The 24,312-nt window shown below is 55.7% G+C and overlaps 3 protein-coding genes across 10 annotated transcripts; 1 reads left to right on the forward strand and 2 right to left on the reverse strand.

Annotated features, from left to right (window-relative positions):
* The first annotated feature begins 336 nt into the window (after window positions 1-336).
* Window positions 337-11,415, forward strand: PRICKLE3 (prickle planar cell polarity protein 3). 4 transcript variants are annotated; one of them, XM_037992919.2, is made up of 9 exons: window positions 337-437; window positions 2,003-2,088; window positions 2,797-2,980; window positions 6,426-6,539; window positions 6,844-6,981; window positions 7,757-7,960; window positions 8,039-8,243; window positions 9,039-9,338; window positions 9,994-11,415. In XM_037992919.2, exons 1-9 carry the CDS (start codon window positions 396-398, stop codon window positions 10,590-10,592), a joined length of 1,872 nt encoding a protein of 623 aa, XP_037848847.2. In that variant the 5' UTR covers window positions 337-395; the 3' UTR covers window positions 10,593-11,415. The 4 variants fall into 4 exon arrangements, with proteins under 4 accessions (XP_037848847.2, XP_007989870.3, XP_072869827.1 ...); XM_007991679.3 differs by having other exon boundaries at window positions 8,057-8,243; XM_073013726.1 differs by lacking the exon at window positions 6,426-6,539.
* PLP2 (proteolipid protein 2) lies at window positions 11,175-14,457 on the reverse strand. 2 transcript variants are annotated; one of them, XM_007991676.3, is made up of 5 exons: window positions 14,169-14,457; window positions 12,988-13,140; window positions 12,789-12,884; window positions 11,837-11,927; window positions 11,175-11,589 (listed from the first exon to the last, which is right to left on the reverse strand). In XM_007991676.3, the coding sequence occupies exons 1-5, from the start codon at window positions 14,262-14,264 to the stop codon at window positions 11,567-11,569; spliced, it is 459 nt and encodes a 152-aa protein (XP_007989867.2). In that variant the 5' UTR covers window positions 14,265-14,457; the 3' UTR covers window positions 11,175-11,566. The 2 variants fall into 2 exon arrangements, with proteins under 2 accessions (XP_007989867.2, XP_072869832.1); XM_073013731.1 differs by having other exon boundaries at window positions 14,095-14,367.
* Window positions 14,458-15,956: 1,499 nt separating this feature from the next.
* On the reverse strand, window positions 15,957-23,646 carry MAGIX (MAGI family member, X-linked). 4 transcript variants are annotated; one of them, XM_073013728.1, is made up of 6 exons: window positions 23,407-23,645; window positions 22,416-22,562; window positions 21,540-21,622; window positions 21,239-21,466; window positions 21,007-21,139; window positions 15,957-20,217 (listed from the first exon to the last, which is right to left on the reverse strand). In XM_073013728.1, the coding sequence occupies exons 1-6, from the start codon at window positions 23,453-23,455 to the stop codon at window positions 19,904-19,906; spliced, it is 954 nt and encodes a 317-aa protein (XP_072869829.1). In that variant the 5' UTR covers window positions 23,456-23,645; the 3' UTR covers window positions 15,957-19,903. The 4 variants fall into 4 exon arrangements, with proteins under 4 accessions (XP_072869829.1, XP_072869830.1, XP_007989842.2 ...); XM_073013729.1 differs by lacking the exon at window positions 21,239-21,466 and having other exon boundaries at window positions 23,407-23,646; XM_007991651.3 differs by lacking the exon at window positions 23,407-23,645 and having other exon boundaries at window positions 22,416-22,898.
* Window positions 23,647-24,312: the final 666 nt, after the last annotated feature.

Consider the following 24,312-nt stretch of genomic DNA (forward strand, 5'->3'; position numbering starts at 1 on the left):
CACCCTAGCTCGCCACCCCTCTCAGTCCAGTTGGCCACCTCCGAGTCTCCCCATCCTCCACTACAGAGCCCTCAAGCCCCAGGTCCCGTGAGAGGCTACGTGGCATACCGGGGTTCTGGGGGTCGTGCCTTGTGACGCCCCGCACTGGCCTGGAGCGGGAGGGCAGGGGCCTTTCGCGCGGGGCACCCGGGGCTGCGTGCAGCTCACCTTTAGGCAGGGGGCGCCGTGGCAGCGGAGAGACCACATGCCCAAGGGCGGGCCCTGCGGGGCGCGCTCCTCCCACGAGGGTGTCAGGTTTACGGAACCGAGCTCCCAGGCCGGACGCGCGGTGGCCTGACGGTCCCAAGGATTACATTCGCTTGACCCGGCCTGGCTTGACCCTGCCCGGGCGCGCCATGTTCGCGCGTGGGTCCCGGAGGCGCCGCTCCGGGCGTGCGGTGAGCGGGAGTCAGGGCAGCGGTGGGGGTCGGGGGTAAATTGAGGCCCGGGCGAGGGGGCAATTGATAGGCATAGTGAATAGGTGCCCCACAGAGGGTCTGGGAATCCCATCCCCTGCATTCCCAGACCTGGGGCTGGGGCTGCTGGAGGCGAATGGATGGAGGAAGGTGTAGATCTGGTGGCCCAAACCCCCTAATCACCTCTCTGCATACTTTCATCAGTACTCCTGGGAGCTGGTGGGGACCCCTCTCTTGTGAATTGTGGGAGGGAATCCTGAGGGCCAGAGGACTGGGTCCTGGGGCCTTAGGTTGAGCAGGAACCTCCTGAGCTTCTTTTTTTTTTTTTTTTTTTTTTTTTTTTGAGACGGAGTCTTTCTCTGTCACCCAGGCTGGAGTGCAGTGGCACTATCTCAACTCACTGCAACCTCCGCCTCCTGGGTTCAAGCGATTCTCCTGCTTCAGCCTCCCGTGTACCTGGGATTACAGGCGCCCACCACAACGCCTGGCTAATTTTTGTATTTTTAGTACAGACAGGGTTTCACCATGTTGGTCAGGCTGGTCTCGAACTCCTGACCTCAGGTGATCCGCCCACCTCGGCCTCCCAAAGTGCCGGGATTATAGGCGTGAGCCACCGCGCCCGGCAGACCTCCTCAGCTTCTAAAGGACACAGTACCTTGGAGGAATGTGGACGGACGGATGGAGTCCTACACTCCTGGGATGCCGAAATGCTGACGGTCAAGAGACTGGGATTTGGGGGAACAAGGCTTCCAGGGTTCCGCCTGAGCAAGGGAGTTTTTGACTTCTTAGACAGGACGGTCTTTCACTTCCTTTGGAGTGGGTCTCTGACCTGGGAATGTGGGGTCTGGGTTTGGTGGTCCAGAGAAGGAATAAATAGCCCTAGGATAGGCGGGGTAAAGGCCAAGGTTTCTTGGGATGGGGGTTTATTGGGATAGGGGTTTCTCAGTAGGCACCTCCTGAGATCCTGGGGAAGGGTCCCCAGTTCCTTGGGTATCAGGGCATGAGGCCAGGGTTTGGGGGAGGAGCTCCTGAGCTTGTGAAGAGAGGGGCAGGGGTTCACGTGGGAATCTCAAGGAAGGATGGGGTCTCGTCTCCTACCCTGTGGAACTGGAGTGCTGCTGGCGGCGTAGATGGAGAGGGAACCAGGATGAAGCCTGGGAGAGGATGCCCAGAATAGGGGCTCTGTGCCCTAGTGGGGAGAGTACTCTGAATTCTCGGGGAGATGCTTGAGCCCTGGAAGGATCTAAGGCTGGTGGGAGGTGTCTGAGGCTAGGGGCGGACGGGAAGGGGGGGTTCGAGGCCAGCCTAGGGAGGGGAATTCCCTGAAAAGGGGACATATAAGGAGGTGGCTTCAACTGCCCCCCCTCTGCCTCGGTTGTGTCCCGTTCCCCCGCACTCTGGGCGCTGTCCCAGCCTGCCCAGCGCTGCCCAGGTAAGACAGGCCCCAGCGTGCGGTCGCGGGCAATGAAGTGGAGGGGCGGGCGTTGACTTCTCCTTCCCTGCTTCCGCGCTTCACCTGGCCCTGCATCTGCTCCCGCCCACTGCAGCCTCCAGAAGCAGAGGACCCAGACCGGGGCCAGCCCTGCAACTCCTGCAGGGAGCAGTGCCCCGGCTTCCTGCTCCACGGCTGGAGGTAAGTGGCTCCCCTAAAGGGCCTCGCCTTTTTCAGAGCTCCGCCTTCGGGGGGGAATCCAGGAGGCTTAGGCCACGCCCCTACGCTTGAGCTCCGCCTACAGAGGGATCGCAGTTGGGAAAAGAGCCTCAGGCTCAGATTCAGAGCCCCGCCCCCTAACTCATTCCCAAAAGTCCGGTTCCCAGGAGGGCTCCACCCACTATGCAGCCCCGCCCCTAGAAGAGTTCCACCGTAGCCGTTGAGTTGCATCCCTAGGGAGATTCTTCGTCCCTAGCTCTGAGCGCTGCCCACTGGCCTCCAGCACCCCTCTTAGACTCAGACCTACTCTCCCAGGCCCAGCGTCCTATCCTCCTGCTGGAGCCCTGCACCCAATAGACAGCGCCTACAGCCCCCAGACTCAGGCCCTACCCACAGGCTCAGAGCCCACAAGTTCAGAGCCTCACCACAGGTTAGATGCCTGTGTCTAGTGAAAGTTTCCCCACAAAGCGTCCCACTCCCCACGACCTGTCCTCTGGCTCACAGCCCAGCCACTCCCTGGCTCACAGGCCCACCTCCTGCAGCCCCGCCCCCAGGCCCAGATCCCCGTCCCCGCTCACAGCCCTTTGGTGGTGATAATCTGCATGTCCCGGCTCCTCCGTTGGACCTGGGCTGCCGAGGGGTTCAGGTGGGCGACCCTTTAGTAACTGACCCCCATCCCGGCCCTCTCAGAAAGATCTGCCAGCATTGCAAATGCCCGCGGGAGGAGCACGCAGTGCACGCGGTGCCTGTGGACCTGGAACGCATCATGTGCCGGCTAATCTCGGACTTCCAGCGCCACTCCATCTCCGACGACGACTCAGGCTGTGCATCGGAGGAGTATGCCTGGGTGCCCCCAGGCCTTAAGCCGGAGCAGGTGACCAGAGGCCAGCCCTCCACTCTTGCTGTCCAGTGGTTGCACACTAATGCTCACATACACACGCACACACACTCAGGTGGGAACCTATTTCTGGGGCTATGCTAGAGTGTGCACTCAGACCGAGGGTCCTTCTGGCCCGTCTGTGATCGAGGAGTGATCAGCCCCCCATACCTTGGGTGACTGAGGGACCAGTCGCTCAGGGCCTGTTCACCCCAATCCTATTCTTTTTGATTGTTTGTTTTTGAGACAGGGCCTCACTCTGTTGCCCACCACAGCCTCCCTTGTAGCTGGGACTGCAGGCGCATGCCACCATGACTGGCTATTTTTTAAAATTTTTTGCAGAGACAGGGTCTCCCTTGTTGCCCAGGCTGGTGTTGAACTCCTGGGCTCAAGTGATCCTGCCTCGGCCTCCCAAAGTGCTGAGATTACAAGAGCAAGCCACCATGCCTGGTCCCACTCCCTGTTCTACCCTCCCAGCACTTCATTCACCACATGACTTCATTGATTGAGTCATTCAACACATAGTTATGGGGCACTTACTGCATGTGAGACACTGTTATAGGCACTGAGGACACAGCAGTGAGCAAAACACAAAATAACATATTTGCCCACAGGCGTGGTGGCTCACGCCTGTAATCCCAGCACTTTGGGAGGCCGATGCGGGTGGATTACTTGAGGTCAGGAGTTTGAGACCAGTCTGGCCAACATGGCAAAACCCCGTCTCTACTAAAAGTACAAAAATTAGCTGGGTGTGGTGGTGCACACCTGTAATCCTAGCTACTTAGGAGGCTGAGGCAGGAGAATTATTTGAACCCAGGAAGCAGAGGTTGCAGTGAGCTGAGATCGTCCCACTGCACTCCAGCCTGGGCAACAGAGTGATACTCTTTTAAAAAAAAAAAAAAAAATCTGCCCAGGTGGAGGGTAGATTCTGGAAAGGAGGAACACCCAATAAACAAACCTGTAAATATATGTCAGATGGTATAAGGGCTATGGAATTAAAAAGCAAGGAATGTGGGGTGAAGAAAGAGGGAGGCAGGGAGGGAGGGAGGGAGAGAGACACTAGAATTGTAAATAGGGTGCCCAGAATAAGCCTCTGTGAGAATGTAATGGTTGAGCCGCCTGAAAGGAGGTGAGAAGTGAGCCATGCAGATACCTAAGGTTACAGTGACTCACGCAGGCAAAGGGCATAGCTAATGCCAAGGTCCTGAGGCAGGAGTGTGCTTGGCATATGTAAGGGACGGCAAGGCCAGTGCTGCTGAAGCAGAGTGAGCAAGGGGAAGACCAGCTGGAGATCAGGTCAGAGATGTGGTAGGGGCTATGGAGAGGACTTTGACTTTGCCTGTGAATGAAGGGAAAGTCACAAGAGGGTTGTGAGCAGAGGACAGCCTGGAAGAATAAGGGTGGAATCAGGAGACCAGTGAGGAACCTGATGATGATGGCGCTGGCAGTGAAAGGAGTTATAAATATATATGGAGAGAGAGAGACAGACAGAGAGAGAGAGAGGCCAGCATGGTGGCTCACACCTGTGATCCCAGCACTTTGGGAGGCCAAGGCGAGTGGATCACTTGAGGTCAGGAGTTTGAGACCAGCCTGGCCAACATAGTGAAACCCCATCTCTACTAAAAATACAAAAATTAGCCTGGCATGATGGCAGAAGCCTGTAATCCCAGCTACTCAGGAGGCTGAGCCACAAGAATTCCTTGAACCCAGGAGGCAGAGGTTGCAGTGAGCTGAGATTGCGCCACTGCACTCCAGCCTGGGCAACAGAGCAAGACCCTGTCTCAAAAAAAAAAAAATAGGCCGGGCGCAGTGGCTCACGCCTGTAATCCCCCCACTTTGGGAGGCTGAGGCGGGCAGATCGCCTGAGGTCGGGAGTTTGAGCCCAGCCTGACCAACATGGAGAAACAACCTGGTCTCTACTAAAAATACAAAACAATTAGCCAGGCGTGGTGGCGCATGCTACTCGGGAGGCTGAAGCAGGAGAATTGCTTGAACCTGGGAGGCGGAGGTTGCATGGAGCCCAGATCATGCCATTGCACTCCAGCCTGGGCAACAAGAGTGAAATTCCGTTTCAATAAAGAGAGAGAGAGATAGAGTCTCACTCTCTCCCAAGTAGCTGGGACTACAGGCATGCATCACTACGCCTGGATGATTTTTGTATTTTTTGTAGAAATGGGGTTTTGCCATGTTGCCCAGGGTGGTCTTGGACTCCTGGGCTCAAGCTATCTTCCCCTCTGGGCCTCCTAAAGTGCTGGGATTACAGGTGTGAGCCACGGTGCTCAGCCTATATTTTGGAAGTAGCGCTCAGAGGATTTGCTTGTGGGGGTGGGAGAAAGAGGAGTGAAAGATGACTCTGAGGATAGGTAGATTAACTAATGTGGGAGAGGCCAAGACAGGAGCGAGTTTAAGGGGTAAGAGCATAAGTTTAGTTCTGGTCATCTGGAGTTTGAGATGCCTGTTAGACTTCTAAATAGCCACATTGCCTGGAACTCAAGGGATAAGTTAGAGAGCTGGACGTATGTGTTTGTCATTATGTGTCACAGGCTGGAGGTGACACATTAGCCAAGTAAATGATATTTACAGCCATAAGGTTGAGTGTAATTCCCAAGAAACTGAATGTAGACAGAGGCAAGAGGACCAAGAGCTGAGTCCTAGGATCCGCCCGCATTTAGGGGTCAGCTAGTTGAGGAGAAGACAAAACAGGGGCAAAGAAGGAGCAGCCAATAAGGTGGAAGGAAAACCTGAACTGTGTGGTGTCCTGGAAGCCAAGGGAAGAAAGTGTTTCCAGGAAGAGAGAGTGGTCAGCCTGGTGCAGTGCTGCCATCATCAAGTCTGATGACGACTGAGACCTGAACTATTATTTTAACAATGGGGAAGTCATCGATGACCTTGACAGCTTTGGAAGAGGAATGGGAACGGAAGCCTGCCTCGAGTAGGCTCAAGAGAGATTGGAAGGAGAGGAAGTGGAGTGAACACAAGTGCTCATAACTTTTTGAGGAATTTTCCTGTAAAGGGAAAAAGAAAAGTGTACCAGTAGACCAGGAGTGGTGGCTCATGCCTGTAATCCCAGCTATTCAGGAGGCTGAGGCAGGAGAATCGCTTGAACCCAGGAGGCGGAGGTTGCAGTGAGCCTAGATCATGCCACTGCACTCCAGCTTGGGCAAAGAGCGAGACTCCGTCTCAAAAAAAAAAAAAAAAAAAAAAAAAAAAAGTGGATCAGCAGCTGGAGGAGGAAGTGAGGTCAAGACATGCAGGAACCCTCAGCGTGTTTGGGAGCTGGGAGCTGAGGGAAATGATCTGCCTTTAGGAAGGAGAGATGGGGAAGTCCGAAGGTCTCTCCTGATGCCTTTCATTTTCTCAGAGAAATAGGGACCCGCCATCTCACTGTATCCCAACTCACCTCTCATTTCAGTTGTTTTCTCCCACTCCTGTGTCCTCCCAGGTATATCAGTTTTTCAGCTGCCTCCCAGAGGATAAGGTCCCCTACGTCAACAGTCCTGGGGAGAAATACAGGATCAAGCAGCTGCTGCACCAGCTGCCCCCACACGACAGTGAGGTGAGGAGAGAGAAGACAGGAAGGGCATGCCAGGCACAGGGCATAGCCTGGGCCAGTGCAGGGCAGGGTCAGAGGAGGAAGGGTGAGCTGATCTGAGGTGAGTGGTTCAGACAGGCAGGGGTCATCAGGGGACATTCCTTGGCAAAACCACAGCTGGGCCTTGGAAGTAGAGGTGGGTACTTCAGGCAGGAGGCACCATCTATAGAAAGACCTAGAAGTAAACTTTCGGGACATGGATGAAGTCTGGAAGAGAGGCAGGAACAGGCATCAAGGGAGGAGCCTGGGAGATGCCTTCCCCTCCCAGGCACAGTACTGCACAGCACTGGAAGAGGAGGAAAAGAAAGAGCTCCGAGCCTTTAGCCAGCAGCGGAAGCGGGAGAATCTGGGTCGTGGCATCGTGCGCATCTTCCCAGTGACCATCACTGGGGCCATCTGTGAGGAGGTGAGCCGTGGAGGGCCTCAGCGAGTGAGCAGTGCCTCTGCTCCAAGCCCTGGGGAGCAGGACACATCTTCCAAGCACTAGGAAGATGAGGCCTGCACCTTAAGCCCCAGTGAGCTGTCTCTAGGGTCCCCTCTTGTGGGTGGGGTCTGTTCCTCACATCTCACTGTTGGGCAGGGACTGCCTCTAAGGCAACCGCTGGTGGACGGGAACCTGTCTCATCGATCCCACTGTCGTGTAGGGTTTATCTGTAAGGAGGACCTAGTGTGTTTTTCTCCCCCTCTGTGCAGTGGACATGGGGCATGGGCTGTCCCTTTGGCCCTCCTGTGGTCAGAACTTGTCCTCAAGAGCTGACCCACAGTGGCAGGGCCTGTCTGCAGGGCCCAGTGGTGGGCAGGGCCTGTCCTTAGATCCTACTGTTAGGTGATATCTATTGCTAAGGTCCCGGTGGGTGGAGACTGTCTCTGTGGTTTCCCCCACTAGGCCTGGCCTGTCTGTCTTCCCCACCCCTGATGACGGAGGCTTGTCTGTAAGGCCACCCACCATGGGTAGGGCCTGTCTCTATGGCTTCCCCCATGAGCAGGGTCAGTCTCTAAGGTACCGCCCAACCCCATCCCTGGTATAGGCAGGGCCTGTGTCAAAGTTACCCCGTGGGTGGGGCTGGTCACAAAGGTTCACCGTGGGAAAGGCCCAAGTGTAACATACTTTGGCTGACCCCATCCATCTGACCATCTTGGTGACGGTAATGGTAACCATCTTGGTGCTTGTCTCGTGGCAGTGTGGGAAGCAGATTGGAGGTGGAGATATTGCAGTGTTTGCCAGCCGTGCAGGCCTGGGTGCCTGCTGGCACCCACAGTGCTTCGTGTGCACCACATGCCGGGAACTGCTGGTTGACCTCATCTACTTCTACCATGCTGGCAAGGTCTACTGCGGGCGTCACCATGCCGAATGCCTGCGTCCACGCTGCCAAGCCTGTGACGAGGTTTGGGCCTCCCTGCCCAGGGATGGGAGTGGAGGGTGGGTGGGCAGGGCCAGGAGCAGGCTCATCTGACAGCCACAGATGGCCTGCGTCCCCCAGATCATCTTCTCCCCTGAGTGCACGGAGGCTGAGGGCCGCCACTGGCACATGGATCACTTCTGCTGCTTTGAGTGTGAAGCTTCGCTAGGAGGGCAGCGCTACGTCATGCGTCAGAGCCGCCCCCACTGCTGTGCCTGCTATGAGGCCCGCCATGCGGAGTACTGTGATGGCTGTGGGGAGCACATCGGTGGGTGAATGCAGTGGGACTGGACAGAGGGATGGATGGACAGCTGGGCCACAGCCCTACCCCACCAGGACTCCTCCTGTCCTCCAGGCCCCATCCTCCACTGTGCCCTGTACTTTGTCCAGCCCCAACACTATAGGCCTGTATGCTTGGCTGCAAGTCCCACTCCCAATGTCCCCACTATGCCATGCTTTCTAAACCCCACCTACACAATGCTAGGCCACCACCACATGTCTACACCCACCTCCAGAGGGTGCTCGTGCTCTAATTCCGGCCCCAGGGCTCCCCCTACCCCTAGCCTCCACCACCCCAAGCTGTGCCCGGTTCTCCTCCACTCTCCTGTATCAGCCTAGGTCAGACCTAGCTTCCAGCTACACCCTACCCTCTGAGAACCACTCCTTGCTCACTAGGGCCACTCCCCACCTGTTAAGCCCTGCCCCTACCAGCCAAACCTCCTCTTCAGGCCAAGCCTTCCATTCTCCTTCCGCCTGGAGCCACCCCTTAATGTCTAAGCCTTGCCCGAATCTTAGAGTCCAATGCCCACCCCGCTCTGGGAGAGAGCACCCTGTGAAAGAAAGGGAGGAGTGAGAGAGAGGTTCACCAGCCAGTCTCCAGGAGAGAACCAAAACCTGTTTCCTGCTTTCTCCAAAAGGGCCCCATTCTGGAGGAGGGAGGAAGGCACCTAGGGGTGCCCTGCCTGGGATTCTCCACCTCTTCCTGAGAAGGGACTCATTCATGAGAGGTGGTGGTATGCCTGGGGGTTCTGCCTCAGTTTTTCCCCCTGGTGGTTCCCCACAGGCCTGGACCAAGGCCAGATGGCTTACGAGGGCCAGCACTGGCATGCCTCAGACCGCTGCTTCTGCTGTAGTCGCTGTGGGCGGGCCCTGCTGGGCCGTCCATTCCTGCCACGCCGAGGCCTAATCTTCTGCTCTCGAGCCTGCAGCCTTGTGTCCGAGCCCACGGCTCCAGGACCCGGCCGCCGCAGCTGGAGTGCCGGCACTGTTACAGCCCCACTTGCAGCCTCCACAGCCTCTTTCTCTGCTGCAGAGGGGGCATCAGAGACCACCACCAAAGGCACCTGCACGGAGTCAGCGCCAGGTGAGCTAACCCTCCAGCCACACCCAGCCACAGCCCAGTCAACCCTACCTCCTTGCCCCTGCCTCAACCCTGGCCCTTCCTCCTTGACTCGCCCAGACCCTTCACCTGCTGCATCCCTGGGCCCTGCCCATTTCTCAGCTCATCCTCCTTCCCCACACCATTCCAGGTCTGGTCTCCATCCCAAACTACACCTGCCTCGTGAACCCTGGTTCCACCCTGTCAATACAGGGCCGGTCCCCTACCTCAACTTGTCTCTGCTTGACCCCAAGTTCCTCTTCCTCTTCTTCAGCTGGTCACTCTTCATCCTCTGCAGTCAGGCCCCACTCCATTTATCGCAAACCAAATTTACTCCAAACTATGCCACACCGCTTCCATCCGAAGGCACCCTCGGTGTCCTGGCCACGCCCCGTGCCCTGGCCACGCCCCCCACACCAGTCCCATCTTGCTCCGTGTTCTTCCTTCCAACCCTCTCTCCACCCAGAGCCTGCTCCAGGCCTCACACTTCCCAGACTCCCCACCTCCCTGCCCTTCTCCGACCCCTGCCCCCACTTTCCCAGTCTTAGTGGAGGAAAGAAAGCCCTTTCGCAGGCCTCCCCTCAGAAGGGGGCCAGTGGGAGGGCAGATACAAGGAGTCGCTCTGTCTCCCCCTTAACAGCTACAGGCCCCGAGGAGCCTTCCCGCTTTCTGAGAGGGGCTCCCCACCGCCACTCCATGCCGGAGCTGGGGCTCCGCAGTGCCCCCGAGCCGCCCCCAGAGTCCCCCGGCCAGCCTAACCTGCGCCCAGATGATAGTGCCTTCGGTCGCCAGAGCACCCCACGCGTCAGCTTCCGCGACCCTCTCGTGTCTGAAGGAGGTCCGCGCCGGACCCTGAGTGCACCCCCGGCCCAGCGCCGCAGGCCACGCAGTCCCCCACCCAGGGCCCCCAGCCGTCACCACCACCGTCATCATCACCATCACCACCACCACCGCCACCCAAGCAGACGTCTCCACTATCAGTGTGACGCGGGATCAGGGTCAGACTCGGGATCTTGCTCCAGCTCGCCCTCCAGCTCCAGTTCCGAATCCTCAGAGGATGATGGCTTCTTCCTAGGAGAGCGCATCCCTCTGCCCCCGCATTTGTGCAGGCCCATGCCTGCTCAGGACAATGCAACGGAGACCTTCAACTCCCCATCTTTATCACTCCCCAGGGACTCTCGCCCAGGGATGCCTCGACAGACCCGACAGACCCGAGACAAGAACTGCATCGTGGCTTGAAGGCAGGCCTTCCTGGAGGGGGCTCCATTCTCCAGTCAGAGTAGACGATGAGGCCCATGCCCCTCACCCCCACGCCCCACCCCCACAACCCAAGTCATAAATCCTCTTCCTCCCTCCTTTGTCTGTTTGTTTCTATTTTTGTTTCTGTTTTAGAGACATGATCTGCTCTATTGCCCAGGTTGGAGTGCAGTGGTATGATCACGGCTCACTGCAGCCTCAAAAGTTTTGGGCTTAAGTGATCCTCCCACCTCAGCCTCCCAGGTAGCTGGGACTCCTGGCTGGTGTCAGCGTGCCAGCTAATTTTTTAATTTTTTGGTAGAGATGGGATTTCGCCATGCAGCCCAGGCTGGTCTAGAACTCCTGAGCTCAAGCAATCCTCCCGCTGCCTCCCAAAGGACTGGGATTACAGGCATGAGCCACCGCACCAGGACTTTCGTTTGTATTATCGAAGTAATTTAATATTTGTTGTAAAACAGGCCTGGCTTCTTTGCCTCCTTGCCCCAGCTGTTTCCACTCCATTTCCCCCTCCTGATGCTTGAAATTTATCCACATTTGATGAAAGGATTACTGTATTCATTATCATATATTTTAACAATGTTTATTATTCATTTATCCCTCTACAGAACCACCACCCACACCGAGATTATTTGGAGTGGGTCCCAACCTGGGGACTGGACTCTGAAATCTAACTCCCCCCTTCCCTCATTTTGTGACTTAGGTGGGGGCATGGTTCAGGCAGAACTGGTGTCTCCTATTGGATCCTGCAGAAGGAGGACCTAGGCACAGGCGTATGGTGGCCACACCCAGGAGGGTTGATTGGCAGGCTGGAAGACAAAAGTCTCCCAATTAAGGCACTTTTACCTCTATGAGGGGGTGGGAGTTGGTTGGCTGGGAATATTGTTGTTGGGGTGGGGAGGAGTTATTTCAATGGAGGAGTTATTTGCAGATTGCAGAGAGAAATGAAGGGAGCTCGCCTACACCGGGCCATCTGCGGGGTCTGCAGGTGAGGAAAAGAGAGAAAGCATTGGTTGAATCTATATGCCCATTGTTTAAAAACAAGATCCAAAGTCCATGAACATTTTACACACAAGAATACTGAAGCTTATGGTACCTACTGGTACAAAAGCCATCAGTACCAATACGGGACCAGAGTTGGCATTCATGCCTTTAAGAGATCCCTTTCCTTTTCTCCTCTGCCCTCTCAGCAACCCCCTTACCCCCAACCAACACACATACACCCTTACCAGTGGGGGCTGCTGTATGTCTTGGCTGCCGAAAGGGGAAGGTGACATAGGCATCATAGCCAAAGAGGCACGTAGCGATTAGGCCCAGTACCTGGGGGACAGGATAGGAGTGAGGAAGGTTAGATTAGGTAGTCAGGTTACTCAGTCTCTTATCTTCTTGCATCTACCACCTCCAGCACCTGACCCATACAGGACGGGACTCAAGCCCCAGGTTGGGAAGCCAAAGAACCCCAGGGAAAGGCCAAGAGAATGCATCCTACCCCACTCTCCCTCCTCCTATACCCCTCAACACAGGGAGGCCACACTGTGGCCTTACACGTAGGGGGCACAATTCAATTCATACTTTTTTTTTTTAAGACACAGTCGCACTCTGTCACCCATCTGTCACCCAGGCTGGAGTGCAGTGACATGATCTTGACTCGCTGCAAGCTTTGTCTCCTGGGTTCAAGTGATTCTCCTGCCTCAGCCTCCTGAGTAGCTGGGACTACAGGCACCTGCCACCACACCCAGCTACTTTTTGTATTTTTAGTAGAGACGGGGTTTCGACATGTTGGCCAGGCTAGTCTTGAACTCCTGACCTCAAGTGATCTGCCTGCCTCAGCCTCAGCCTCCCAAAGTTCTGGGAATACAGGCATAAGCCACTGCGCCCAGCCCCAATTCCTACTACATTTGGGACAAAGTTCTTGCAGATGGTAGTCCAGTGCGTTGACAAAGGCACCACCTGTTTGTACTTCTCACCAAGGTCCTTGTGTCTGACAAGGGACTGCCCTTCACAGCAAATGAAGACCTTGGGAGGCAAAAGCAAGTCCTGTGCCAAACTTCCCTCCATGCCCTGAGGACAAGTGTGACTTGCTGTGGGCCACACGATTTCTGCTGGAAACTAAGGCAGAAATGGCCCCTGGCTCCTCAAACCCTTCCCTCTGTGCTTCAGAGCTGCTCCCATGGCCTTTACCCCTGCGACGATTTTGGAGTGGTTTCCTCTCTCAACAAGGACAACAATGGAGGTGATCAGGTAGAGGATTGCCGCTATGAGGGTTCGGAAGAAATCCTGTGAGGTGTAGGGAGAAGAGGGAAGTCAGCATCCACAGTTCCCAGACAATCCTAACTGCCCAGACCCCTCCCTGGCCTTGCCATTGTGGACCCCTTCTCACACTCCAAGGCCAGTTGATGAATGGTATCTTGGTGTGCAGGTCACACATGTAGACAACAAAGAAAATAGCAGCAAGGATCATCTCAACCACCGACAAGGAGGAGTAGCCTGGTGTGGAGGCACTGAAGCAGATCAGGATCACCAGGCATAATATCTGGAAGGGTGACATGGGAAAGGGGACCTCAATCAGCAACCAGGGCTGAGGAGATTGGTTTAAATTAGGAGTCCCGTACTCGAATGACTATGAGCGCTGGGGAAATGACACGCAATAATAGCTAAACACTTTTTATGTGCTCACTGTGTTCCAAATTCAATCATCACGACAATCTAATGTTCTGGGTACTATTATTACTCTCTCTAATTTATAGATGAGAAAACTGAGGTGCAGAGAGGTTTAATGGCTTGGCCAGGGTCACCCAGCAAGTAAGAAGTAGAGTTGGGTGCCTCAGTTTCCTCCCCTTTTCCCTTCTAGGATATGGGCAGCCTGAGGGGAGTGGCGCTGCCAGGTGTTTTGTGAGCCCCGCTGACGCCGGCTTTGTGGCCTTGACCCGGGCTGAACACGCGGTTCCCCCAGCAACCCCTTTGGGAAGCGGTGAGAGTGACACCAGAGAGGCAGGACTCCGTTAAAGGCGCCGCACCCCTTTTACAAGTGACTCAAAGGCGGCGCCCACTTTGAGAAGGGTGGAAACCCCGAAAAGCTAAGGACATCCCGCCCGGCCTCAGAAGGGCAAGGAAGAACTGGCGAAGGGCGGGGCCCTCTACACCGCGGGACTAGCGCGTGGGGGGGCCCCACCCCAACAGGCCCTGCCCCTGGGCGCGCTGCCAGCCCGCCCTCCTGTGTCCAGGCCGCGCCACGCCCTGCCGCAGGAGGCCCCGACTTCCCAGCACCCTGGGACCCCTTCGATGAGTCCACTGATGAAACGCAGCTCCCCCCGCGTAGCCCTCCGTATGCATTATAGGCTCCTTGCCTCACCCCGGGGGCTACCAGATCTCAACAACCTTCGTCAAACCCCACCGACTCGCCCTGCGCCCCGGGTTTCGGGCCTTCACCTTGAACCCACCCACCTGCACCCCACTGCCGAGCGCCCCGGCCAAGTGCCTGCCTCACCCGGACCATCCAGTTCCGCGTGGTCCAGCCACCCCATCCCGCTTTTGCCCACGCGCCTGCCCCAGGTCGCTCACAATCTCAGCAAACAGGAGGATTCCCTTTCGGGTGCGCGAGAAGTTGGTGCAGGCGGCCCAGCAGCCAGGGGCCGAGAGGCGCTCAGAATCCGCCATGGCATGGGCTGGAGTCCGTGGTGCCTCGGAGGATCTGCTCGCTTGCTCGTGGTTTCGAGGACGCTGCACACCCAGCTGTCTTGCCCGCCGTCTGGCCGGGAAGGGGGCCCCGGGGCGAAGGAGGGAGTGAATCACCGCGCAGAGATGACGCGGGCGGGGCCGGAGCCGGGCCAGGTGGCTGCCGCCCCGGAAGCCCCCTCGCCCCGCCCGCCAAGGATACTCCCAGCCCGGCGCACAGCCCCCGAGGCGCCCCATCGCCAGGGTGCTTGGCAGCTCCAGGTACCAGGAGTAGTAATAGAGGGACCCCTCGCCTTTTTGGAATGCAAATGCACCCGAGACAGCTTCAGCTGAGAACCGCGGGAATCTGGCTTTGGGAGGGAGTGACTCAGTTTCCTTAACGGAATAAAACGGCCTAGGCAGAGTTAAATCCGAAAGACCTGTGGCCCAGTATGTTGCCAGAATTCAGAATATTTTTGATTTCAGAAAGTTTTCCCGTGCATATACTCTCAGCAGGGTTTGGAGCTGTCGCGTTTAAAAAAAAAAAAAAAAAAAAAAGGCCAGGCGCGTGGCTCATGCCTGTAATCCCAACACTTTGGGAGGCTGAGGCGGGTGGATCACCTGAGGTCGGGAGTTCGAAACCAGCCTGACCAACATGGAGAAACCCCGTTTCTACTAAAAATACAAAAATTAGCCGGACATGGTGATGCATGCCTGTAATCCCAGCTACTTTGAAGGCTGAGGCAGGAGAATCGCTTGAACCTGGGAGGCAGAGGTTGCGGTGAGCCAAGATCACGCCATTGCACTCCAGCCTGGGCAACAAGAGTGAAACTCCATCTCAAAAAAAAACAAAAACAAAAAGCAAAAGCAAACAAAGAAACAAAATGGTATGTCTTCAAGAAAAAGGTATGAATGTTCACAATAACTGGGTAAGGATTGAAAAGTGTTCCTCCGCTGGGCACAGTGGCTCATGACAGTAATCCCAACACTCTGGGAGGCTCAGGCAGGAGGATCGCTTGAGCCCAGGAGTTAGAGATCAACCTTGGCAACATAGTGAGACCCTGTTTCTACAAATAATTTTAAAAATTAGCCCAGGCGGCCGGGCACAGTGACTCACGCCTGTAATCCCAGCACTTTGGGAGGCCGAGGCAGGCAGATCATGAGGTCAGGAGTTCGAGACCAGCCTGACCAACATGGTGAAACCCCACCTCTACTAAAAACACACCAAAAAATGAGCCGGGTGTGGTGGTTCGCGCCTATAATCCCAGCTAGTCAGGAGGCTGAGGCAGGAGAATTGCTTGAACCCGGGAGGTGGAGGTTATAGTGAGCAGAGATTGCGCCACTGCACTCCAGCCTGGGTGACAGAGCAAGACTCCATTTCAAAAAAAAAAAAAAAGGAAGAAAAAAAGAAAAAAAAAAATAGCCCAGGCATTGTGGCGCGTGCTTGTAATCCCAACTACTCGGGAGGCTGAGGTGGGAGGGTTGCTTGAGCCCGGGAGTTCAAGGCTGCAGTGAACCATGATCAGACCACTGCACTCCCGCCTCGGCAACAGAGTAAGACCCTGTCTCCAAAAAAGGAAAAACAGAAAGAAAGAAAGAAAATTGTTCCTCATTAGATCAGGTCAGGTTTTGCAACCAAATAGTGTCTATCTTGTGGGAAAACCATCGGTTTCCAGGGCTTTTTGTTCTCCAGAGTTTTGGATAATGGATTGCGGACAGTGGAATAAACCTCTGAGCAGTGATGAGGATAAGACCCTGCCAGTGTAAAGGCTGTGTGAGAACAGGGATTGGTGAGCACTGAGTTGCTCAGAAATAGGGCAAGCATTGTTTCTAGTGTTAGAGCCCGAGGCCGGAAGCAGTGGCTCATGCCTGTAATCCTAGCACTTTGGGAGACCGAGGTGGGAGAATCACTTCAGCTCAGGAGTTTGAGACCAGTCTGGGCAACGTAGTGAGAGCTTGTCTCTATTTAAAAAAACATTTTTTGTAATAGTGTTAGAGCCCAGAGAGCCCAAGGTCTGATTCTGTGTTCTGCAATCCCAAGGAAGTCCTAGCCCTAAATGTTGGCCTTCAGTTTCCTGGTTCTGAAGAGAGGGGCCAGTCAGCACAATTGTACATGAGGAATAGGAAAGTTTATTTCTGGGGGACTGGCAAGATTAATGGATGGCTCCTGGGGTGCAAGGCTGAGTGACATTTGTAGACACTTTGTTTGTATTTATTTATTTTTTAGTAGAGACAAGGTCTCACTATGTTGCTCAGGCTGGTCTTGAACTCCTGATCTCAAGCAATCCTTCCGCCTTGGCCTCCCAAAGTGTTGAGATTACAGGTGTGAACCACCGCACCTGGCTAAGTGTGTTATTTTGAGCAAGTAATTTCCCCCAGCTCAGCCTTAATTTCTGCATTTAAGACATGCATCTGGTCTCCTGGAATCAGGAACCCGGAGTTACCCTGAGGGACACACTCTCCAGACTAGATGTTGTTTTTATTCTCATCTCATTTGATGTGGGGGAGAATCATAACTGGATGGCCAGGAGGATTCAACCCAAGGGCCTGCCTGCTCTCTCTGCCAACACAAGGCCCCTCAAAACTAAGGAAAGACCTCCCCTCTTTCAGCCCCGCTTGGCTGAAGAGTGAGTGAATAGTGGAAGGGATGAAACATATTTTTCCCAGTGATAAGTATGTGCTTGCCAACTCTGCGAGGACACGTCTGAATTTCTGAAACAAGACAAACCTGGTTCCGCTTCAACGCCTTTGCACTTGCTATTCCCTCTGTTGTCAATGCCCTTCACTCAGTGCTTCATATACCTGGCTTCTAGTCATCCAGGTTCCAGCTCAAGAGTTATGTTTTCAGAGGCCAGAAGCCCACCATCATCTCCCACAATATAACCTCCTTTTGCTAGCTTCATAGCTTCATGACTCTCACTTCTCTCTGAAGGTTTTTTTTTTTTTTTTTTTTTTTTTTTTTTTTTTTTTTTGAGAAGGAGTTTCGCTCTTGTTGCCCAGGCTGGAGTATAATGGCATGATCTCAGCTCACTGCAACCTCCATCTCCCGGGTTCAAGCGATTCTCCCGTCTCAGGCTCCTGAGTAGCTGGGATTACAGGCATGCGCCACCACACCCAGCTAATTTTGTATTTTTAGTAGAGACGGGGTTTCTCCATGTTGGTCAGGCTAGTCTTGAACTCCCAATCTCAGGTGATCCACCTGCCTCGGCCTCCCAAAGTGTTGGGATTACAGGCGTGAGCCACATGCCTGGCCTTTTTTTTTTTTTTTTTTTTTGAGATAAGGTCTCACTGCCATTCCAGCTAGAGTGGAGTGGTGCAGTCATGGCTCACTGCAGCCTTGACCTCCCGGGCTCAAGCGATCCTCCTACCTCAGAGTCCCAAGTAGTTGGGACTACAGGCATGAGCCACCACTCCCAGATAATTTTTAAGCTTTTTGTAGAGACGAGGTCTCTCTACGTTGCCCAGGCTGGTATCAAACTCGTAGGCTCAAACAATCCACTCGCCTCAGCTTCCCACAGTACTGGGATTACAGGCACAAACCACCATGTCTGGTTATTATTATTATTATTATTATTATTATTAGAGACAGATTCTCGCTCTGTCACCCAGGCTGGGGTGCAGTGGCGTGATCTTGACTCACTGCAACCTCCACCTCTTGGGTTCAAGCAATTCTCTGCCTCAGCCTCCCGAGTAGCTGGGATTACAAGCACCTGCCACCACACCCGGCTAATTTTTGCATTTTCAGTAGAGATGGTGTTTCACCATCTTGGCCAGGCTGCTCTTGAACTCTTGACCTTATGATCCACCAGCCTTAGCCTCCCAAAGTGCTGGGATTACAGGTGTGAGCCACCACGACTGGCCTGGTTTTTTAGTTATTCATTTTCTTGTCTTTTTTGTCTGACATCTGTCTACCCTCATTACATACATCAGCTACACAAAGACAAATTGTATGTCTTGTTCCTCCAGCATCTCCACAGTACCTAGCACAGTGCAATGTATACAGTTGGGTTTCAGTGCAGGTGAAATTAAGAGGACAGACTTGGGAAATCAGGCCTTGATTAAATCTTGCTTTGATCCTCCTCTCTCAAGCTATCTGCACTCCCTGGGCCTCACTTTCCTCCTCTGTGAAATGGACATATTCGGATCGTTGAGTAGATGTGCAACTATTGTAGATGAAAATAAATATTGCAATAGAGCCAGTAGCAGGGATAAAACTAAGTACATGGTGGCCGGGGTTACTATTATTAGTCTCTTGGGTGTGACTGTATTTATAGGACTGGGGCTCTTGAGCCCTATGCTAACTTCTGAAGAACCACATCTCCACCAGGCTCTAAGTCAGGGGTAGCTGGAAGCCACCCTGGCACACTTCCCCACAATGTCTGCCTACAGCTCTAACCACTCAAGTGTTCACCTCTTCACTCTCCAGCTCCCAGCTCTCGCAGCTTGTCTTCGCCGTTCCTCTTTCCTCTCCAAGGCCACCTGGACTCTCGCACTGGGATCCTTTAAATTATTTCTTCCTTCCCCGTCCCCTCCCCACAGGGGCGAAAGTTGTCTATTCCGTCAGACCACAGCTTCCCTCCTGGGTGGGGGGATGGGGCTGAGTGCTCAGGATGTGGTGACAGCGGAGGTGACTGGACATTTCTGTCCTCTGCCAGTGCCTTCCTCGCAGCTACCCCGGTTGGAGTCCCGCTGGCCATATAAGCCCTGGCTGCGGGGCTCTGTTCGCAGGGTGAAGGAAACTCTGGGCCTCTCCCGTGCGGGGAACGCCCAGTATGTGGCGAGTGCACACAAGCCCGGCTGCAGTTCTTCACCATGTACGGAAAATGGGGGCACGGCCCAAAGGTTCTAACAACCTTTTTTAGCCCGGCCCGCCCAGGGGCGCTGACTCACACCTTTCCCGCTCCGCCCCAAAGGGGGATCCAGGGCCCCAGCCGATGCCCAGAGAGTGGTAGCCTACGTGCCAGCAAAAGTTGGCAGACTAGGCCGGAAGTGGGAGACCAGAGGTCCCTGGCGAAGGAAGCCGCCCTGCTTCTAGGCTTCTAGCCTTGCTATCCCGACGTCAGTTGAGGGTCTGGATGATTCCGAGACAGGACTGTGGATACATTGGTGCAGTCCCGCCACGACAGGCTCACCTCTGCATTCTCCATGCCATGAACAATAATTTATGTGTAAGACCCTGTACACCTCCAAAAAGGTGAAATTGATGAATAAGGAGAGGAGCAGGAGACGGGGAAGAGAAAAAGAAACCACGCCAAGCTGAGGACCAGCGGAAGCAAAGATCATGTGCAAGCAGGAAAGCAGCAGCATGAAGCTAGTTAGCGATTACTCGAAGCAGGATCAACCCACCTGCTCCTTTACAGAGTGGCCTGGGCAGCCCCACCCCGCCTCGAGCGCCTGGCAAATCAAGACCAGATCGAACCATTTTATTACCTCTCCCTCCCAGAACCAGAAGCGCAGGCTAGCCGGGCTGGAAGGGTCGTACCACTGACGCTGCAAGGGGAGTGCGGGCAGAGCCACTGCGCAGCGGGAGGGGGGACCAGACCAAGTGGAAGCTCTCGGGGAAGTGCCAAGTGCCCGGCGGCCACACGGGCCGGATCCAGGTTGGGCGGTAACTAGTGAGCCCCGCGCCGTCAGAGGTAGGCTCAGTGCCTCCGCCTTCCGGCTGCCATCTCCTGAGCGAGCTGCGCTGCCCCCCGGACCCCTAGGGCCCGCGAGAGCCGTTCCTCGCTGGGCACTAGCCAGGGCCCCGGGGAACCCGGGATCTGGTCGTTGGGATCCTCAGTGCAGCGCTCAGGAGGAGAAACCGTGGCGCCATCGGCGACCGCCTCTGGACTAGGCTCTGGGCTGCCCCGGGTCTTCTTGAGCGTCGTCCGGGATGGAGGGTGCTGAACTGGGGAAGTGCTGCTGCTGCTGCGACACCCCGTTACCTCCGGCCCTCCAGGATCTGGGCTGCGATCTAGCCATGACGGGACTACGGATTAGATTGGGTGGTGAAGTAGGGAAGGGAAATCCGGGCCTTTGGCGGAGGGTGGACAGGAGAACCCAAAGGCTGCGGGAGATGAGACCCTGGCCCTTAGAGAAATCTCCCCTCGAGGCCTTCTGGGATCGGCACCACCCCTCACAACCCCGACACCTCCTTTCCCGAGACCCCTCCCCTCCTGGATCCAGAACATGCCCCTCAGAAATCATTTCCCACAATCTCCAAAGGAAATCAAACGCCTCTCATCTAGGATCCCTTGCTCTCTCCTCTCTCATCCCACCTCCGTTGACTCCCAAACCACCAACCCTTTGTTTTTCAGAACTAGACCCCCCTACCCTCTGGATCCCCATCCAGTCCCCCGCCCCCCCGCTCTAGTGGATCAGAAGGCTAAGATCCACTCTGCCTTCCCCTCTGAGAACTAAGACCCTTCCTTCCAAACACTTGCTTTTATCCTAGACCCCTTCCCTTCTCTCTCCCCAGTACCTGGAAAGCCCACCCTCTGAAATTCCTATCCTTGGGACTGACACCCCTCCCTGCCCCTGCTTTATTCCTATCCTGGGACCCTGTGCCCCTCCCTGCCCCTACTTGTGAGAATACCATGACCTCTTGCAGACCCTCCCCACAGAGACCACCAAACCCTTCCCACCCAGAATCTCAGCCTCTCCACTCTGTGAACCTCTCTCTTCTCCTCACTGATCTCTGACTTCTCTCCCCTGGGAAACCCACCAACTCCTTTTTGGGGCTCTCCCACCCCTCGAGACTTGCCAGGGTGGGTCTCCAGAGGCCGTCGAAGAACCAGGTGGAGCTGGGGGCCTCCAGCTCGGATCCGCTCCACGGCCTGGGCATGGGTGAGGCCCTGCGTTGACTCTCCGTTGATGTGGAGCACAAGGTCCCCGACCTGGAAGAGTGCAATGCAGTCGTGTTGGAAAAGCAAAAGGAGAGCACCCAAACAAAGGCAGGGATAGCACCTACCAATGGAAGAGTCTTCAGGGCTCACCTCCAAACGACCACAGCGCTGTGCTGGACCATCCTTCAGCAGCCCGCGCACGGCCAGTGGAGTGTCCCCAGAAACATCCCGGCCCCCACCTAAGGTGAGGCCAAAGCCTGCGTAACCGCGGACCAGCTCCACAGAGAAATGACCAGAGGCCTGGGATGGCTTCGGAGCACTACGTGCCTTACCCTGGATCACTTGGGGAGGCGCATTACGTGTCTCTAACCAACGGTGCTGGAATAAAGGACACTGGTGTACATAGTTTGCCCTGAGGCAGGTTGCCTCCAATAGAAGGATAAGATGTTACCTGGGGCCGGTGATCCACAATAGTGGCATGAGGCAGGCGACTATCTGTGACCTCTATGTCCGCAGAGTCCAGCACGCTAACAACTGGGGGATAAAAGCGGTGGAGAGGGCTGTGGGGGGACATGCCATGGAAACTACCTAGGACCTGTTCCCTGAGTTAACATTCTAGCCCCATCTACTTGCCTCGCCCCTGCAGCTCATATACAAACTGGCCCACCATTTAACTACGCACCATCCCCTCAAGTAATCTTAAAGGCTCTCAGCCCAAACAATAACTGTTCTGACCCCACCGTCTTAACAAACAATCCTGGGCTCAGCCATGTGAATAATCTTCCAGGCCTTCCTATCTCCCTCTAATAACACGCAAAACACATCCCTCAAGTAACACCATTCGGCCCACCCTGGAGAATGCTACTCCAAAATTCGGCTCCTGAACCTTCCATAGCAAGCCCTCTAATTAGCCTCTAACCCACATCCCGTTCCAGACATCTCAAGCCCCGCCCCCATGGCACAATAGGCGCCACCCCCGTGACTCACATTTCAGGCCTGCCCCTTCGCTGCGTCTCCACCCCTCAAGCACTCCCCAGGCCCCGCCTCCCCATAAAGGACCCTCGAAGCCCCGCCGGCCAGAACGGGGATCCACCTCCGCACTCTCAACTAATGCAGCCCTTGCCTACTGTGATAACCCTCAAGGAATATTCTAGAATAACCCCAAGGCTCCTCCCACTCGAAGCACCCTCCTATCCCCGCCCCCCAAATCGCGCCCCTTGGCCCCACCCAAGGCAAGGCAGTAGTTGCTGACCGCCCAGGCCTGCCCCTCTGAACCCAGCTCCTCTCCGAACCCTCCCCTAGCGGAGGCCCCGCGCCCGTCACGCACCCTCCTTCCGGCGCAGGCGCAATGTGGCGCCCGCCCTGCGTACCAGCGCCGCCACATCGACCGCAGCTCGCGCCGCCAGGGGGCGCGCGTCCAGCCGCGCCAGGAGCTGCCGGGCGCTGGGGCCGGCGAGCCGGGAGGGGCCGCGGCCTGCGCGGGAGAGGGGACAGGTCAACGCCGACCCTCGGCCTCGGCCAACCCCCATGCTTCCGGACGCCCGAAGACCTAGAAATGCCCTCAGGATACCCGGCGACCCCTGACCACTCCCTCGTTAGTTCCGGAGGTCACTGCTGTCCCTCCCTTCTCACGCGATCCCCTACCATCGCGGGTAGCCGGTGCACCCCCGCCTGCTCCCACGGTGTCCCTGGAGATCGCTGTTTGACTGCAATAGTCCTGGACACCTCCGAACACCATGTGAGGTCCTCGACTGCCCCCAATCACCCTGGATGCCCAACTCCTCGCCCACGATATCTCAGGGGACCCCGTTTCCCCAGATATCCTGGGAGAACACGGCCTGACCCCGTAGCCCCGGAACCCCCAATTCTCCCTCTAAGTATCCTAAGCAACCCCTGCTACCCCCATGAATTCCCTCAGAGGGCCTGTTCCCCCATGGCCCACGTACCTCCAGAGTCCCCCTCCACAGGTCCCCAGGGGACCCCAGTTCCCCTCCTCCCAGTTCACTACAGACCCTGAGTGCCCAGGTGTCCCCAGTGACCACGGGCAGACCCCTCCCCGCACATCTGCACATCTCCCTGGAGACTTCTGAGAGCCGCCTCCCCTGCTCTGGTGAGCGGCCCTTTCGCTCAGGTGTGCGTGTGGGTGGGGGACCTCGAGCCCAGCCTCCATCGCTGGGCCCCTTCCCCCTGCCACCGCCACTTAGGCGCCAGAGCCGCTCTGTTTACCACCTGTCAGAAGGAAAAGGTGTGGAGCAGACAGGCGGGACGAGGTGGCGGCGACTCGCCCTGTCCTTCCCCAACACCTCTGATCCTTGTACCTCCTCTGCTGCCCCTAGGGTCCGCGGCGTCCCCTGTGCGCGGCTCCATGGCCAGTAGTCCGCCGGGTGGACACAGGGCAGCCAGCTACGAATTTTGAGCTCTGGGGCGCGCTCACCTGGCGGCCCGCCCAGGTCCTGGAGGCTGAGGCTGGCAGGTCCCGTGTCTGGCTCCTGGACCCGTGCGATGACCTACCTGGCGGCCAGCAAGGAGGCCTGGCTGTGGGAGCCAGCAGGAGTGCTTGGCCTCACTCTGCTGCAGGCACTGCACTCTGTCAGCTGAAGGTCCTAGTTAGAATTTAAAAGCCTGACTATACCAACCGTTGCTGAAGATATGAAGGAAATGGAACTCCTGTACCGCCGGTGGAAATGTAAAATGATATTGCAACTTTATTTATTTATTTAGAGACGGAGTTTCGCTCTTGTTGCCCAGGCTGGAGTGCAATGGCGCGATCTGGGCTCACTGCAACCTCTGCCTCCAGGGTCAAGTGATTCTCCTGCCTCAGCCTCCTGAGTAACCGGGATTACAGGCAGGCACCACTATGCCCCCCTAATTTTGTATTTTTAGTACAGAGGGGTTTTCTCCATGTTGGTCAGGCTCGTCTCGAACTCCCCAAAGTGCTGGGATTACAGGCAAGGCCCGCCTTGGCCTTCCAAAGTGCTGGGATTACAGGTGTGAGCCACTGCGCCCAGCCTGCAACTTTAGAAAACAGTTTGGTAGTGTCTTTAAAAATTAAGCATACACATATGAGCCAGCCATTCCACTCCTGCTCATTTATCTAAAAGAAAGCATACATTTACATAGCCTTGTCTTACAAATATTCATAGCACCTTTATTTCTTGTCTTATTCATTTAGAACTACTGTAACAAAATATCATAGACTGGGTGGTTTAAACGACATAAGTTTC

Source organism: Chlorocebus sabaeus, chromosome X (assembly GCF_047675955.1).
Source record: "Chlorocebus sabaeus isolate Y175 chromosome X, mChlSab1.0.hap1, whole genome shotgun sequence".
Taxonomy (NCBI): domain Eukaryota; kingdom Metazoa; phylum Chordata; class Mammalia; order Primates; family Cercopithecidae; genus Chlorocebus; species Chlorocebus sabaeus.

What these genes read in the sequence shown, in the direction of transcription:
- PRICKLE3 (XM_037992919.2), top strand. Translation starts at nt 396, where the DNA reads ATGTTCGCGCGTGGGTCCCGGAGGCGCCGCTCCGGGCGTGCG. An exon ending in TTCCTGCTCCACGGCTGGAG is followed by an intron (nt 2,089 to 2,796) that starts GTAAGTGGCTCC and finishes CGGCCCTCTCAG; the next exon opens with AAAGATCTGCCAGCATTGCA. An exon ending in CAGGCCTTAAGCCGGAGCAG is followed by an intron (nt 2,981 to 6,425) that starts GTGACCAGAGGC and finishes GTGTCCTCCCAG; the next exon opens with GTATATCAGTTTTTCAGCTG.
- PLP2 (XM_007991676.3), bottom strand. Translation starts at nt 14,264, where the DNA reads ATGGCGGATTCTGAGCGCCTCTCGGCCCCTGGCTGCTGGGCCGCCTGC. An exon ending in TCCTCCTGTTTGCTGAGATT is followed by an intron (nt 13,141 to 14,168) that starts GTGAGCGACCTG and finishes TCACCCTTCCAG; the next exon opens with ATATTATGCCTGGTGATCCT. An exon ending in ACATACAGCAGCCCCCACTG is followed by an intron (nt 11,590 to 11,836) that starts GTAAGGGTGTAT and finishes CCTCACCTGCAG; the next exon opens with ACCCCGCAGATGGCCCGGTG.
- MAGIX (XM_007991651.3), bottom strand. Translation starts at nt 22,617, where the DNA reads ATGGGGGTTGGCCGAGGCCGAGGGTCGGCGTTGACCTGTCCCCTCTCC. An exon ending in TTGTGGATCACCGGCCCCAG is followed by an intron (nt 21,467 to 21,539) that starts GTAACATCTTAT and finishes CCTTTATTCCAG; the next exon opens with CACCGTTGGTTAGAGACACG. An exon ending in GCCTCTGGAGACCCACCCTG is followed by an intron (nt 20,218 to 21,006) that starts GCAAGTCTCGAG and finishes CGTCATGGCTAG; the next exon opens with ATCGCAGCCCAGATCCTGGA.